This window comes from Manacus vitellinus, unplaced genomic scaffold (genome assembly GCF_001715985.3).
Source record: "Manacus vitellinus isolate BGI_N305 unplaced genomic scaffold, ASM171598v3 scaffold_21_pilon, whole genome shotgun sequence".
NCBI lineage: Eukaryota > Metazoa > Chordata > Aves > Passeriformes > Pipridae > Manacus > Manacus vitellinus.
The window spans coordinates 75,687-91,285 of NW_021939546.1; the positions used below are offsets into that span (position 1 = coordinate 75,687).

The 15,599-nt window shown below is 38.8% G+C and overlaps 1 protein-coding gene across 4 annotated transcripts in view; it reads right to left on the bottom strand.

The window, feature by feature from the left end:
* ABCD3 (ATP binding cassette subfamily D member 3) overlaps positions 1–15,372 on the bottom strand; it is a 28,217-nt gene extending 12,845 nt beyond the window's left edge. The window contains exons 1-6 of one of the 4 annotated variants that reach the window (XM_029959785.1): positions 15,207–15,372; positions 5,196–5,232; positions 3,118–3,216; positions 2,066–2,154; positions 1,194–1,263; positions 262–359 (exon numbers count right to left, since the gene is read on the bottom strand). In XM_029959785.1, coding sequence (XP_029815645.1) covers positions 262–359; positions 1,194–1,263; positions 2,066–2,154; positions 3,118–3,216; positions 5,196–5,232; positions 15,207–15,319 — 506 coding nt within the window. In that variant the 5' untranslated portion in view covers positions 15,320–15,372. Of the gene's footprint in view, positions 1–261; positions 360–1,193; positions 1,264–2,065; positions 2,155–3,117; positions 3,220–5,195; positions 5,233–8,749; positions 8,770–13,136; positions 13,225–15,206 lie in introns of those variants that run through there. The other 3 variants (XM_029959784.1, XM_018072176.2, XM_018072177.2) reach the window with 3 other exon arrangements.
* Positions 15,373–15,599: the final 227 nt, after the last annotated feature.

Below are 15,599 nucleotides of genomic sequence, written 5' to 3' on the forward strand. Positions count from 1 at the left end.
AAGCTGACCCAATCAATCCTAGAAGCAGTACGGTGCTTTTTTGCCCCCCCAACCGAGTCAAATTTGCTCTCTTTATATCTGCGCCATTTACAACCCAGACAGGCTACTTATCCTCAACTGCAAGTTAACTGAAACCAAAAGCCTTTTCTGAGCAATGTACCTTACCTATTAGGCACCTTGCAACCTTTTTACAATATAATTAGAATTATTTTAATCAATTTTTAAAAACTTTATACTATAGGTTAACAAGGTGTTACTTACTTGAGATATTCCTCATAGAGGTATCTGGTAAGTCTTACTCGGAAACAAAGTTTCAATTCATTTAGACCATACTTCAGGAAGTTATTCACTAAAGAAATCTAAAATAAGAGACACTATTTCAATATTTAGCTAACACGATTCAATATACTTATATCAGTTTGCAGCATAAGCTGTGTAAACACTTCAGAACAGGTGAATTCTTCTCTTAAAGTCAGTAATACCATTAATACACCAAAGACTAAACATATAGCATCTGCAGGATGCTACTGCTTAGGTTTCTGTCTCCAGTTTCCAGTGGCTCTCACTATTTAAAAACATAAAATTATGTTCATATAGCTTATTTTCAGCTCTTCTGATAAGATATAGAAAAGAGCCACCATTTGAAAACCATTCTCTTAAATTTATCAATTCCTTTTTAAATCTATTGCAAACCAGGTACATTATCTATTAGACAGTAACAATTATTTCTGTCTGGTGCAGGTCAGAGATGTCAACAAGCTGAAGTAAAGTTAAAGGGTGGGGAAAAAACATAACAAATCTGTGAAAAATGTAAGGATTACAAAAACTTAAGGTCTAAAAAGAAATCTTCATCTTCAATCATGCCTAAAGAATCCCAAATCTACAATACTGAAACATAATCCAATCCATAAGACGTTATGCATGGCACATTAAGCTACAGTCAAAATTGCCATCAGTAAAACCAACCTGAAAACCTAAATGTATCTGTTAGAAAAATGGTTGTGACCAATAAGAAAATACGCTGATAAAAGTCTCCCACTGGAGCCAGAAAATTAAATGTGTCTTAATACAGACATGCATGTAAACCAACTCATTTCCATGAGTTTTAAGACATTCCTGTGAGATCTCTTCCTCAAACTCTTAATTTACATATAAAATGTGTTCTGCTAAAAGGTCAGAAGTAGAGCACTTACAGCGGGCATTGCGGCAATGAAGTTGAACAAGTATTTCTTGAAATCTTTCCTGCTGCGGCCAATGATAGCACTGTAAATGACCACCAGCTAAGAGTTAGTTACAAGAGAAACAACAGTCTTAAGTGGATAAATTCTCAGAGGACTACACAGAGAAAGAAAATAATCGTGGAAAACTGTGGTATCAGCTGTAGGATGCAGTCTGACACACTTGTGTAAGTTACGTGGCAAGTGACAGACTCAGCAGTTCCCTCCCTTCTGCTCCTGCTGTAACTGCTCACAATAAGGGCTCAGAAATTCATGGTCAGAGAATACCAGTTCTTTCCCTTCTCTGCTTTCATAGATTCTCACACAAGAAACAAAGCAGTCCTTCCAGTCTACAAAGCACTAAATGTCTCTCCTGAAACACAGTATCATTTTGAACTCACACTTCGAGACACATTCTGACTTGCTTCAATTAGTAACAAGACCAACAAGAATAATCAGAGGTCTAAAAAACACTTTCTAACACAGAAAGACTGAAAGCATTGTTTTTACCAACCTAAAGAGCAAACAGCTCAGTAGGAAGCAATAACAGTCCTAATATCCACACAACATGTCTAAGTCTACAACATAAAACCACTATGCCACCATTCTGAAGTGCTTTCTTAGACGTTCATATCAACAAAATGTAGAGTCTTCAGTGTACAAAATGTGACCAAAAGAATATTTAATAAACCATTTAAAAAGAACAATATAATAATTTTATTTTTTTAACTGTATAATTTTCTGTTTTAAACAAGCAATTTGTAAAATGTCTCAATACATATTCTGACAGACCACCTTCCCTGTTAAACACAAGAAAGAACGTTTAAAATTAACAAGCATATCGGTACCTTTCAATGACTGTTCCATTCTGAATCATCCAAATATCACAATAAGTGCGGACTACCAGCATCACAGCAATAAGCAGCAAATAACCTGTCTAGTACAACCACAGAAGTGTAACAGTTAAACAATGGATAAAAGTCACCATTTTTTCCAGTAAGTAATCCTACAATACCTAGCAGAAACATATCACCCTGCTGCCCCCACCTAATGTAACATTTGCTTACTTTGCAGGAAACATAGTAGCATACAATGTTTTTAATAAAGTACTGAATTCATTTTTATGGAGAAATTTTGCCTTTTAAAAAGTTGTATTTGGTTGATACCTGTACTGGACACACCCTTTAAGATGAAGGATTAAATTCATTAAGATGAAGTTACTGCTATTCTGACACCTTTCTGCCATAAGGTTGCAAAAGACCTCTGAATGTTACCTACTTCAACTCCCTACTCAAAACAGGGTCACTAGTAACCAGTCACCAGTCAGACCTTATACCATTGATCAGAAAACCTTTCAGCCCAACAGTCCAGCCAGTTTTCCATCCACTTCATTGTCCACTCATCCAGCCAATTCAGTTTGGCTATCAGGGTACTAAGGGAGACCTTAGAGTCAAGGTCTCACCAAAATCAAAGTAAATACTCAACATTTTCTGTTCTTCCCTTATCCACACAGCTATTTGTCTTATGACTGAGAGCAGTCAGGTGAGTAAGGCATGATCTGCCATTGGTAAATCCAGGCTCGCTGTTTGCAACCACTTTTTTGTCCTTTGTGTGGCCAGAGTTAGCTTCCAGGAGAATTTGCTCACAGCCTTACCAGGAATACAGCAAGGCTCACCAGCCTGTAGCTTCCAGTATACTTGTTTTCCAATATGAGAGCCATATTTGTTTTTTCAGGGGGGATTATCAGTAACCTCTTCTGAAGGCCATGAGCTTCTGGAGTTGACTAAGGTCAGCTCTGTGAGCACACTCACAGGCATTCCCATCCATGCTTCTGCCTTCCATGTACTTTCTTTTTGTAAATGAGCTGTTGAGGGTCCCTATTCATGCAGGCAATGCTTACCTCTTTGCAAAGTGTTCTAGGGACCATTATTTTCAGGATTCGACATATTCTTGCAATAAACACTCTGTCCACCATTGCTCGCTCCTTCTTTCCCTCTTTCTGCTGCATGTAGTACAAGGAAAGTAAGAAAAGTAAGATTTTTTTGGTAATAAGTATTATTTAACTGTTGATGTGATTATTTTCCCTATCCAAGTTATTTACTGCTACCTTCCTTCTGGAGCATTTGCAACATTTCCTTCCAACTTGCTCCGACAAATTAAATATAGTGTAAGAACTGGGAGCTATCAAAACAAATTGCAAAAGGAAGTAGCTGCCATGATACAAAATACTTTTTATTTCAAATCTATGTTAAGGGTGACACACAAACAATGCAGACCACAGCACTAAAACATCCAACTACAAGTTTAATGCAATCTACCATCTCTTAACATTGCTTGTCTCTAAAAGACACCATCAGCCAGTATTTTTAAAGATGTCTTCCAACATCCAAACAGCTAAATCTACCAGACTTAAAAACCCTCCTGTACTCAAGCACCTTTTATTTGGGTCAGTTGCACTTGTTCACTCCATATAACCCTATCTCCTGTTCTGCATTCTTTTTAAAAGCTAATGGTGCAAGTATTTTTTCTTTTTTTCATTTGTTTTCTTTCTTTTCCTTCACACAAGGATGTGACAGAAGAATTTGGTCCTGAAAAACTGATTGAAAGGGCACACTTTCAAAAAAGTCCTGTCTAATCAACCTAATCCTGATATCTCTGCTACCCAAGGCTCATGTGAAGCATGCTATCAATGCCTATATCAATACTACAAGATAGACAGGAAACCTGAAAGAAAAAACCTCACTCTGAATGCTGTGAAAATAAGCCTACACCTGTTTTTCACAGGATGAAGTCAACTATAGTCCCACCCTTATCAAAACAGTATGTGAACACCAACTACAAATAAAAATTGTAGTCAGATAGGATGCTATGTGGTAGATGATTAAAACATTTTAGTTAAAAGTTATTTACATGAAAATCCAAGCAATCCAAACAACTAAAGACTACTGTCTGGGCCTAATGAAGGATGATCCTACATATGTTATTGCTTTTCTGTAATTGAAACGACAAACACAATGTCTGATGTGCTACATTTCAAGAGAGTACCTGACTAAACATATTTGATGCATAACTTGAACCTATTCTTCCTCTGTACTCAGTTCTTCCTCATTTCTATTTCTGTGTTGCACTTATATTCGTTCCAGTATCTCCTTTCCCAGAAGTTTGTTTTTTTCCCTTGGACTGTTAATTCCTCATTCAGTATAACTGTATCCAAGATGGGTAGGAATAAGAGAAAGCTAGTTAAGATTTTTACAAATAGGTACAGCTACGCAAAAGTCAACTTTATGGCAGATAACACAGTCAAGGTGTGGCTAGAAGCTAACATGATGCTTGTATACACCTTCAGATTTATCCAGTGCAAGCCTTTTCTTAAGTTTTCAGCAAAAGATTAAAGTATCTGAAAGCTATTCATACCATCATAAGACCCAATACTTCTAATCATGGACTTTGCCTTTTGGTCTGTCATATTTCACTTGAATATAAAACAGCAAACTTGGCTTAAAGGGATATATGATAAATAAATTAACAAACATACAAAAGATCGGGGATATGCCAAACCTCCTACCAGAAGTTTGAAGTAGTTTTTAGAAATTGTCAGACTCTACATCTTGTTCCATGCTTTTTCTTTTAAATAAAATATAAATACAAGTTATACCAAATGTACACATAGTTGTTTGTTGCTATACATACAGATAAACTTAAGCACTAGTCCTTACATTCATAAGGCACTATGAGATAAAAAAGCACATGGTACACATCAAGTGCATGTCATTATGGAGCCAAACTTCAGCCTCTTGTGATTAACCTGATTCTTCCATTTGTTCCACCAATGCAAGTCTGAAAGTATCATTCAAGCAGTATTTGCACCATAGCCATTATTCAGTCCAAAATTAAACTACAAGGATAGGACTTAAAAGTTTTTAAAAATCAGATATATTTAAAATGAATAAAGAATATATGACATGAAAAAAGAATTACCTCATTGTTCTGCAGTGCTTGTTTTCCACTTCTTTTACTGTAAAGGGAAGAAAAAGAGTATTTTACTTGTTACTAACACTCTTCTTTGTCTTCATCTTTACACAGAAAAGAAAGCTCGGGATTATATCCCTATTTCTTTCAAAGCAATACAGTGTCTGCAGCAGGGTTACCTTTTATGTCAAACCTATGTGCTGTTTCTTTACAATTTCAATGAAACCTTACCCCTTTCAGAAACCAGTCTTATGTAGGGAAACTAAGCCTCAATCTTTCATCTCAGAGTTCTGCTTTACCTTGGCTCTGTATCATGAACTCCAAGTGTTTTTATGTTTCTCACATATACTTTACAAGCATGGCTACATGATTCCACTGACCACAAATGAAAACTACAGGAATGCAGATTCAGCAATCCAAGCAACTCAACTTTGATGTTTCCACATCATCTATGTAAGCCAAACAGATTTGTTTGCATTGTACTTGACTTTCAAATAATGCATTTTACTATATATTGAGATTATTTGTTCGTAAACATATGCTGCAGGGGAAAAAAGTCAGAGTTGTGAAACCAAGTTCCTGCAAAGGTGTGCATTGGAAGGGAAGCTAGTTTTTATTCTGTCCATTTTCCCTCCCCTGCATTTTACAGAAGAGTTAGAAGAAAAATACTTTTCAACTAGTGCTAAACAAACATTCAAAAGCACAATGTTATTCTTTTTCCCCTACTTTTAAGAAAGACAAGCTGACATATAAGACAATTATAGTTGGTCCTTCTCCCTTTCGGAACACTCAAGCACATGAAGCTGTTGGGAGAGTATGTGTTTATGTAGTTTAAAAGTGACAGCTAACCATACAAATTGTAACTTACCATTTCTCAGCCATGATACTAAAACACTGAGAGCAGGCTGCCTGAAAACTACAATATTCATACACTTTCAGGCAGCACCTCAAACCACAAGGAAGCAGAAACTATGAAAGGCACTGGTCCTACCTGCCTACAACATCAAAACAACTGCAGACTGTCATGTAACCAGCTATCCCACAACTTCATCAACAGCATCATTTCAGACTTGTGCTTTAAAGCTCTGTGAAGAAAATATCTAGAATGAAACCATGTCTATTCTAATTTATGATCAGGAAGATCTATGAATGTCTGGCCAATGAATAGAAATAATTACTATGAAAGGAAAAGGCAAGGTAGTAGAGGAATATGAGAAAAAAAAGGAAGGAGGAAGACCACGAAAGCAAGTAGGGAGAGATGCTAGTTTAGCCAGAACTTAATTAAAGGTAACAGAGAGACAGAAGCCTGAGAGGAGATAAAAATCCTGTAAGACTACTTGTGCAAAAGACAAAATAAAGAACATGAAGGGCAGTAGAGGGTAGTTTGGGGGAGAAATAACTTAATAAAAGTTCAGAAGAGATATAATATTTAATCAGTCTGTGACGGAAGTACGTCTGTGGAAATGGTAACTGTGCAAAGTTTAAGGAACAATCCAGTAAAAGACTGAATCCCGGTGACAGAAGAGCAATGTACTGCTGTAACAAGAAACTTCTCAACAGATCTTGTAATTTTTCAAAGCAGAAAAGGTTGACCTGTATTTTTAAAAGTGTCCTTGAATATGGATCATTCCAATCATAACTGATTTGGCGCTAGGAGAAAAGCAGTATTCTTAAGCATGAATAAGTAGTTATCAAATTAAGTGGTCATTTCACTAGACAATTCATGACTTGCCATAATGTAAAATGAAAGCATGATTCTCTTCCAGATATGCTACAACTCCTATAAGCTTTGTTGCTTCAAGCCTTGCCAGTGTTTGAAGTCACAACACTCGTAATACACAACTATTTCATCTTAAAAGGGATCAGAAGGGAATATATTAATATATTAGTCTATTAAGAAGATAAGGCCCAGAATTATTCTGGCAGTTAGTTGAATATCTTTGATCTATTTATTGATATATTTTTCCTACAGTAGCTCTTGAGAAAAATTGAGTAGCTGAAACTACTGAGCTGGAACTGATTATCCACTAAAGAGAAAGAAGGATTGTTCAGAAATCATAATCTCACATTTCATTGTGAAGTCACATTTAATTAGAATTTATATTTATAAAGTTTAAGATAAAAATTAAGTGTTTGTAAATTTAAAACCTAATGAAAAAAGAGCTTTAACAGAGTTTTGTTCTCTTTTTCTACAAAAAATTTGTGCAAGCTCAAAATGAGACTGATACTTCAAAAGCAAAGGAAACAATCTTATTTATGAAGTCTAGAATAAAAAAAAAAGTGCCTAAATAGCTAAATAGCTCTAATGTGGCTCCTGATATTAAAAAAAATAATAATCCGTTGTTATTTTAATAGGTAAAAACATTTTACTTGCAACAAAAGACTGTGCTATAGTTCCGTCTGGAAAAAACTTCCACCAGCTGATTAGTACAGAACTCTTCCTTCTCCAGAGTCTCATTTTTTCAGTCTGATACCTACTGGCACTACTCCAGACTCCATTACACTACTGTAGAACTTTTTCGTGAGAATTGTGGTTGCATTCTCATTGAATTTAAAGACTAAATAACACCCTCAATTACTCAGCAAGAATACAGCAAGACTATCTGGTTACAGCAGAGAGCTCTAACATTTGGAATAGATTCAAGCTCTCTATTATTCTCATTTACTTAATGCTGGAGTATCACAAGTCTTATTGGGGGAGGAAGGCAAGTGCTACTTGCTGGCCAAATTCTCTGCTGCAAATAACTCCTCTGGTATAAGGGCCATTGTTCCTTTATGCCCTCACAGAGAAGAAAGGGTGGTGATGAAGAGGTTCTTAAAAGGAGTCACCCAGACAGTACATAGAAAAAAGAAGAAAAAGCACGGTATCATAACATTTCTAACACTGAGTTAAGAACTGTAGAATTTATCATATTTTCAAGATACGACTGTATAAAGCCCTCAAAAAACCAATCTGAATTCGATGTGGATCGTGCTTTGAGCACTTAGATTAAGTGACTTCTTGAGGCACCTTCTATCCTAAGTGATTTTTAAAAAGAATAAAAAAGTAAAATTTTTTTAAGAACATGAAGAGGCTAGAGATATAATGGGACATGTATCACTTGAAGAAGTTTCAGGAAAAGCAGCATCTTGGATGTAGCCTGCTATCCATTATTTAACTGCACTCAGCTTTTAGAGAAAACAGTGTAAAAGCAGAGAAAGGTATCAGCAGTACTGAGATGACACAACTAGACCAAACTTGTCATTCACACATGCATGGTAACTGAATAGCAACTCACTAAAGATAAGTAAATAGACAAGTAATTACCCAATAGACAGTAGACAACACAACAAAACACCTTTCCCCAACATTGAGAAACATGATCAGCCCAAACTAGCAAGATGTTTCAAAGAAACTAATAAAGAATTTTAGGACTCTGTACTAGCATTTGACAGCTGATCCAACTTTAAGGACAGCAGTGTAGCACAGGGGGAAGGCAGAAGACTTGATAATACCATGAAATTTCAGTCTCCAAATAAGTATTGGGCACAGCACTCACTGCCTTTTGACTCTATTTACATACCAGCAAGGCTATTCTCTCCAAAGAAACGTGCAACAATACTGGTTACTCAAAAAGGATCATTCTCAACACCACTGAAGAAGAAACTGCAAAAAGTCTTGAAGAGGCCACTGAGTATACTTACTGAAAGGCCTCAGGCATGCTAGTTCTGTGGTATTTATTAGCAAACAGGAAAAAGTTAAAGGATTACTGTCTTTAGAAATACCTGTCTCCATCCAGAACAAAGTTCAGAGGAAGCAATCTACACTGAGCTAAGCATAACAGGGAATTGAGATGAGAGTGATAAGCAAGACTTCCAGTTTAATGACATGTCAAGAGGAAATAAGGGTTTGAAAACGTTGTGTTGTCCTTAACTGAAAAAACACTACAAATTTCAGGTCATGCTACCTTCTTTCTGTAGAGTAGGATGACTAGCTTCTGCTAAACACAGTGCAAAGGAAAAATATCTGTGTTAGGATTAAGTGTAGCATTTCAAAGACTTGTTACCTATAGGCAACTTTTGTATTCTTCAGACCTTACATTCTGAAATGGCACTGGGCATTTTCCACAGCTTTAAAAAAACCACACAAGGTAACAGTTTGTAATAGTTCATGATTATTTGTGCAGTTTCAGGTTAGTTTTGCAAACAAGATAACTCCTGAGACATTGCAAAGACAGAATAAAACTCAAATGACCAAAGATGGAATGCAACCATGTGAAGAAATAACAGCTATAATGAGAAAAGTGGGTTATCACTCACACCACACTCCCTGGCAGGCACAGCCTCACACTGCACACCCTGCACAGGAGAGTGCAGAGCAACAGCACAGTTATTTCAGGTCAAGGGCAGCAACCTTACTCGGAAGCCTGGGCTGTCCAAAAGCATGCCCGTTTGCACAGTACACCCTGAGCACACACAGAACCAAGAGCACAATTTTCTTGGCTCTAGGTCAGTGCCTAGTTGCAGCATAACCAAAAATAATGTGAGGGGAATGGATTCAGGCAACCAAGAAGTGGACTCTGAGAAGGTCACAGACATTTACCTCAGTGCAAGCAGGAACTCTGAGTTGCTCTGAATTGCTAAAGCTCAAAGGTTTCCTTTGAGAAGACAACAAAGCAGAACTGTTGTGGAGGACATTCTAAGTTTCAGTAGAAGAATGCATCTCAGTAACAAAGTTTACATGTAAGAAAAACCTTAGCACTAATAATTTTTCCCATAAGCTGTGCTCTGGCCTAAGCTGTGGTTGTAGCTCTCCTTCATGGATAACAGCGGAAAAAAACTTCTAGCCAGCTTCCTGAAAAAAAAAAATTTCACGCTGTTACACACTTACACTAGATCTTGCCTTAGATAGCAAGCATTTTATGCACCTTAATAAGAGAGAAACCACTAATTAGCTACCCAGGCCCAAAACAAAGGCAGTCTAAATGCTAGGAGCAGGGCTGAGTCATCTGTTTTCTCCTGTCTCCATACCCTCCAGCTGAAGACAAGTTTTCTGAACCCCAGGCAGGTTTTTCTACAAGACTGGATTTTAGATGCATTTTCTAGTAATCATATCTGTATGTTTTGCCTTTTTTTTTTCTTTAATACTAGCAGTAGATCGAACAGTCAAATTCACATCCTGGGTAAACTTACTTAAATGTAGTTAGCATAGAGTTGTTTTTGGTTTTGACACCTGTCACCTTTTACCCAAGTAACACAGGTTCCCTTTAATGATTTACATACATGAAAGAAGTCTATTAATCCACAGCAATATAATTTCACCCTTTCTGTCAAACAGTCATGACTCAACTAGAACAGGTCCCTTCATGTGAAGTACACTAGCAAGGCTCACACAAGCATCTTCAGAACCTAAGGAAATTATGCAAACTAAGAAGTGAGAATAACATTCTAAATATACAAAAATGAAAAAAAAACCACACTATTTGTTTCAAGTTACAACTACCACTTGCTATGCTCAAACTCCTGTGTTATATTTGAAAGCTCCTCCAGTACACTTGGATCAATCACTGCCAAACTGCAGGTTCACAGGCTGTGCAGCCGATGACACAAGCAGCGTGACATCCACTGTGTGACATCTGCTGCCACTGTCAGATGAGAGCAGCTGAGGAGCCTGGTCACAGGCAAGATGAAATGTGTAAAACCTATTTGATATACACTGTCTACAGCTCTGTTAACCTCTCTCCACTCAAGTGAGCTTTTCCCCTTGCTTTAGCCATGTCTAACCTCTAAGACTCCAAGCATGCACTATGCTTGCTTTATGCAGGTTTTCCCCTTACAGGAGGGATGCCAAACACTTGGGTTTCAGAAGTTCAATTTTTACAAAACTGAGTCCATGTCCTAGCATCCTCTCGGATTCTAATGGACACAGATAGGTGATAGGGAAGGCCAGTGTGTCTAGGAACAGATTGTAAAATATTTTGTTTTGTCATCTTTCCACGCATTATAAATTCCTTCCTATTAATTCCATTCTATTTATTGCCTTTCCCTAATCTTGCAATTCCAAACTCTTTACCCTAATTACCTTCTATTACTTCTTTCAGTCCCTCCTTCCCCCAGAAAGCTATATGAATTAAATACCTTCTTTTTGAAAGTAATCCAAGTTCATTATCTGCTTGTGTAAGTACTTTAAAATAAAGTACATGGATATTTGGGAAAAATTCTCGTTAGAGGGATAATGAAAAATATCCAGCTCTTTTATGTAACACCCCTCAAGGTTTTAATTCTGAAGCAATCAAATCTTAAGAAAATATTCTGTTGCTTCTTGTTTGAGGCAGGATTAGGGAAATGGAATAAACAGAATGGAGTAACTGGTTTTTTCTGCATCATATACCCAGGATAATGTAGTTTCTCAAAGAACTTCTTATGACTCAAAAACCCAAATACTACAACCGAAGTCATCCTTCCATTTAGCTATAACAACTTCCACCCTCCCAAGAAGACATGCAGCTTTTCTAAGGAAACAGATTTTTTGAGGACAGCAACCTGAATAAAGACACAATGCATTTTTCTGCATGCTTTACTCCAAAGTAGTAACGTGGAAAACTAACAAGTTACTATAAGTAATCCGTTCTATATCATTCCATTTTGGAAGATTTCAGGAAGTTATGATTAAAATGTATTGTAAACTGTGACACCATCTCTCAGTTCTGCAAAACTAACAAGCAATGTAATAGCTCTTACAGAAGAACATCTGTGACTAATCCAACTACTACTAATTAAGTGATCTTTGACCTACTAAGGCACGTTGGCATAACATATACAGCTTAATTATTCATACATTACTACTTGATACGAGTTGCAATGGACCTTGCCCCTACTGTTTGACAGCAGAAAAGTAGGTAAAAGTTGCTACCTCTCCTTCCTGGTATCATTTCTATAACTGGTAATTCTATATTAAAATTAACACATATACTTTGAAGAGCCTGTCAGATAACTTTCTTGTTACACATTCAAACACATTTGATTTGCTAAAAGAAGACTTTCCTTCTTTTTTTTCAATTTGTACATTATTTTACTTTCCAACTTTGACCAGCAGCAGACCTACTGCTAACATTCCAGTAAAACTTAAAAAAAGCACACAAAATAAAACAGAAAACAGACAGCTGCTCCAGGAAAACATGATATAATAGCATACATACTTGATGTTCAAAATAAGGTATAAGTATAAACACTGAAATGTGTATTCTGAAACTACATGAGGAAGGAAGAAGTTTTGCAGGTAAAGTTGACAGTTGCACATGAACATTTCCATGATTCACTTGAACGTTAAGGTCAGTGTTTGGCTGTTTATATTCAAGTCTGTATCATTCACCTTTGCCCTTAGGAAGCTCAAAACTAGACTTTCACCTTCCAGAATTCAAGAAGCTGAAATTCAGCTCACACTAACATGACACAACATTTTCAGGCATTATATACCAAGGTTAACAAAGGAATTCACACATATAAAACTAAATCACCACTATTCCTCACATCTTTTAGTCAGTTAACCTCAAGCAGACTACCAGTCCTTTTCCAGACTATCTGGATTGCCAAATGAAATTCTTCTCCATAGGAATAAGTACAAAAATTGAGGACAGCCATACCCTCCCAACTTCTTGCTCTTCCCAAAGAGACAGGAAAATACAACACAAAAATTAAAGGGTACACTAGGCCCTGGAGATTTTTATCATCACTGCATAAAGGTTGTGCGCTTGTTATTATATGTCAGCATCATATACCAGCATAAGAATGCTGAAATATGTAAAGATTTGGCATGATGACAATCCTTTGCAAAAGTATGCTCTAATTTACATTAGCAACAAAGCATGAAGAAATGAATGATACATGAAATAATGAGACTAAAGGAGGATGAGGCAACGGTAATAACCAGATGGTTTTGTCTAGGCTGGTGATACAGGCAAAGTAGCTTACCTACTGCCTAGTCTTGATAGGTAGCATTCTGTAAGGCTCCTGGCAAGGTTTGCCTCACAGGGAAACATGGAGAAAAGAATGAAGACCAGTGGGCAAAAACCATCCTCAAAATATCATTCAAGCAGCAGCACAGCTATTATTGAAACAACCGAATGTTGGACGTTAGAGTTTGGAATCCACAGCCACAATACAGTACCACTAGTAAATAAGACCTAAGCAGTGGAGGGACTCAAAAGCATAAAACAACACATAAACACAAGTGAAACAATCAAGTTTGCAAGCCTGGTACTTACTTCAGCAACTGCATTTCTAACAGATTTGAGAATGTAAAATGACTATAAAGAGAAGATTATAGAAGTAAGGGACAAAGGATCAGAAAGAATGCAGTTCAGAGAGAGGAAAAGGGACAGATGAGGTCAGGCTCTCACAAGTCCAGTCAATTGCTGAATTAGCTCGAATGTAATTCATAAGTTCTCTCTGCTTTCCAATTCTCACTAATCTTGTAATAGTGTTTGGTCCACCAAATACATATGAATGCCTCAGATTTTTAACACTGTACGTAGCAAAATTCAAGATTCATAAAGGAAGGACACATTCCAAATACAGCATTAAGTCTAATGCTTATTTTCAGAACATTGACTCTCAAGCCAATACATGCATTGCCACTGTCAAATCCTGCAGATCAACGTCAGAACACATACAAGCAAAATAGTTTAGTGGGGACAACCCAGGATCCACATAACATTTATTTCAGGGATAGGAAGATTACTCTAGACAAATTCTAGCCTTCTTCTATGAAATGAATGCTACTAGTGGCAGGAATATATTAAATGAACTTCAAAACTACACTGGACTTGCATCTATGTTTGAAGATGTGCTTCAATCTGAATGTAATCTGGTTTGTGTGCTCCAAGATTACCCCTCAATAAAGGCAGAGCAAGGTAAGTGTGGACAATTAAGATTCACTTTAAAAGAATATTCTTGATCTGACAACACACAGATGCTCCCGGAACATCTGCATGGCCTAGTCTTTCTTACAAATACCACTATGATATATCAGGTGGGAAAATCTCACACTACAGCGTAACTGTCCCAGCCCATTATTTTTGTGCTCTTCCACTCAGCTTTTCTCCTTTTTTACAACAGTATTTCACTAAATTGGGCAGAGAGATCTGAAAAGAATCATCCCTCCCTGTGAGTTTCACAGAAGAGTAACTCTCAGCCACAGTTTGGGACCTCAAGCAAATGCATGAATTGTCAGCAGTGCATCAACGTCTGACATGTTGTATGACATTACCCAACTCCATGAAACTCTTACAGATATCGTGTATGAAGCGATTTAGGTAAAATAAAACTGGATTGTTGCTTCATCATAGGTATGTTATTACAAAAGTCTGTTGAGTAAGTTCCTTTCACGAGTATCACTACAAGATACCTAACTGTAATATTGTAACATGCCAGGTCTTTAGCATATGGTCATAATCCTACAGCCAAAAATAGAGTGGAATTGTGAAAGCATTGAGTCTGAGATACGTTCTTCATCCACCACACTACATGGCACCAGTGCTTTGCAGAATATTAACGAATACACACCCGAGCAGTGGACACCTGTAAAGCAACCACACAGCGAACATCACCAGATTCGGCCTCTTTGAAACTGTTGTCCGTGTTCCTTATTGTCACACGGATGCATTCAAACAACACCTGAGGTCCACGAGCTGCCTATGCAGACACGGACATCCCTATAAGTCACCTGTTAATGTTCACAGCCAGGAAAACAGAAAAAGCGAGCATAATTTGGGTAACAAGGTGGCGATGGCTGGACACTCACAAGAGGGGCACCGACCTCACCCCGGGGAAAGCGGTGGGGGAGCAGCCTGAGCCTTGTACTCGGGAGCCTCCCCGGGCAGAGGGCGGCGGCGCAGCGCCCCATGCGCGGCACAAGGACGCGGCCGCCCCTCCGCCGGGCCCAGGCCGGGAGGGCGAGCACACAGCTCTGCCCGCTCCGGCCTCCCGGCGCCGGCCCCCGGCTCGCGCGGCCCGGCCCGCCCCGCTCCCAGCCCCGCTCACCCGTGCTGCGCCGCCGCCCGCCGCTTGCCGAGCAGGCAGAGCAGCGCGCAGGCGGGCGGCGGCCCGGCGATGGCGGAGTGCCGCGCGGTCAGAACTTGCTGTAGGGCGGCCATGGCGAGCGCAGCGCGGAGCCGCCGAGCGAGCAGCGCAGCGAGCCCAGCAGTCGAGCGGGGATGCCGGGAGGGGCGGTGCCGCCCGGCCCCGCTCCGCCGGCGGGACGGGCCGCGCCGCGCGGGGGCGCGGTTGTGGCAACGGGCCCGCGGTAATTACCGCTCCCTCGCCGTTCCCGGGCACAGGGCGCGCCCCCGCCGGCCGCAAGGTCGGGTTGAGGAGCCGGAGGCCGGGCCTCCCCCCTCATTCCGCGGGTTCACCTTCCCAGGCACCCTCGGCTCG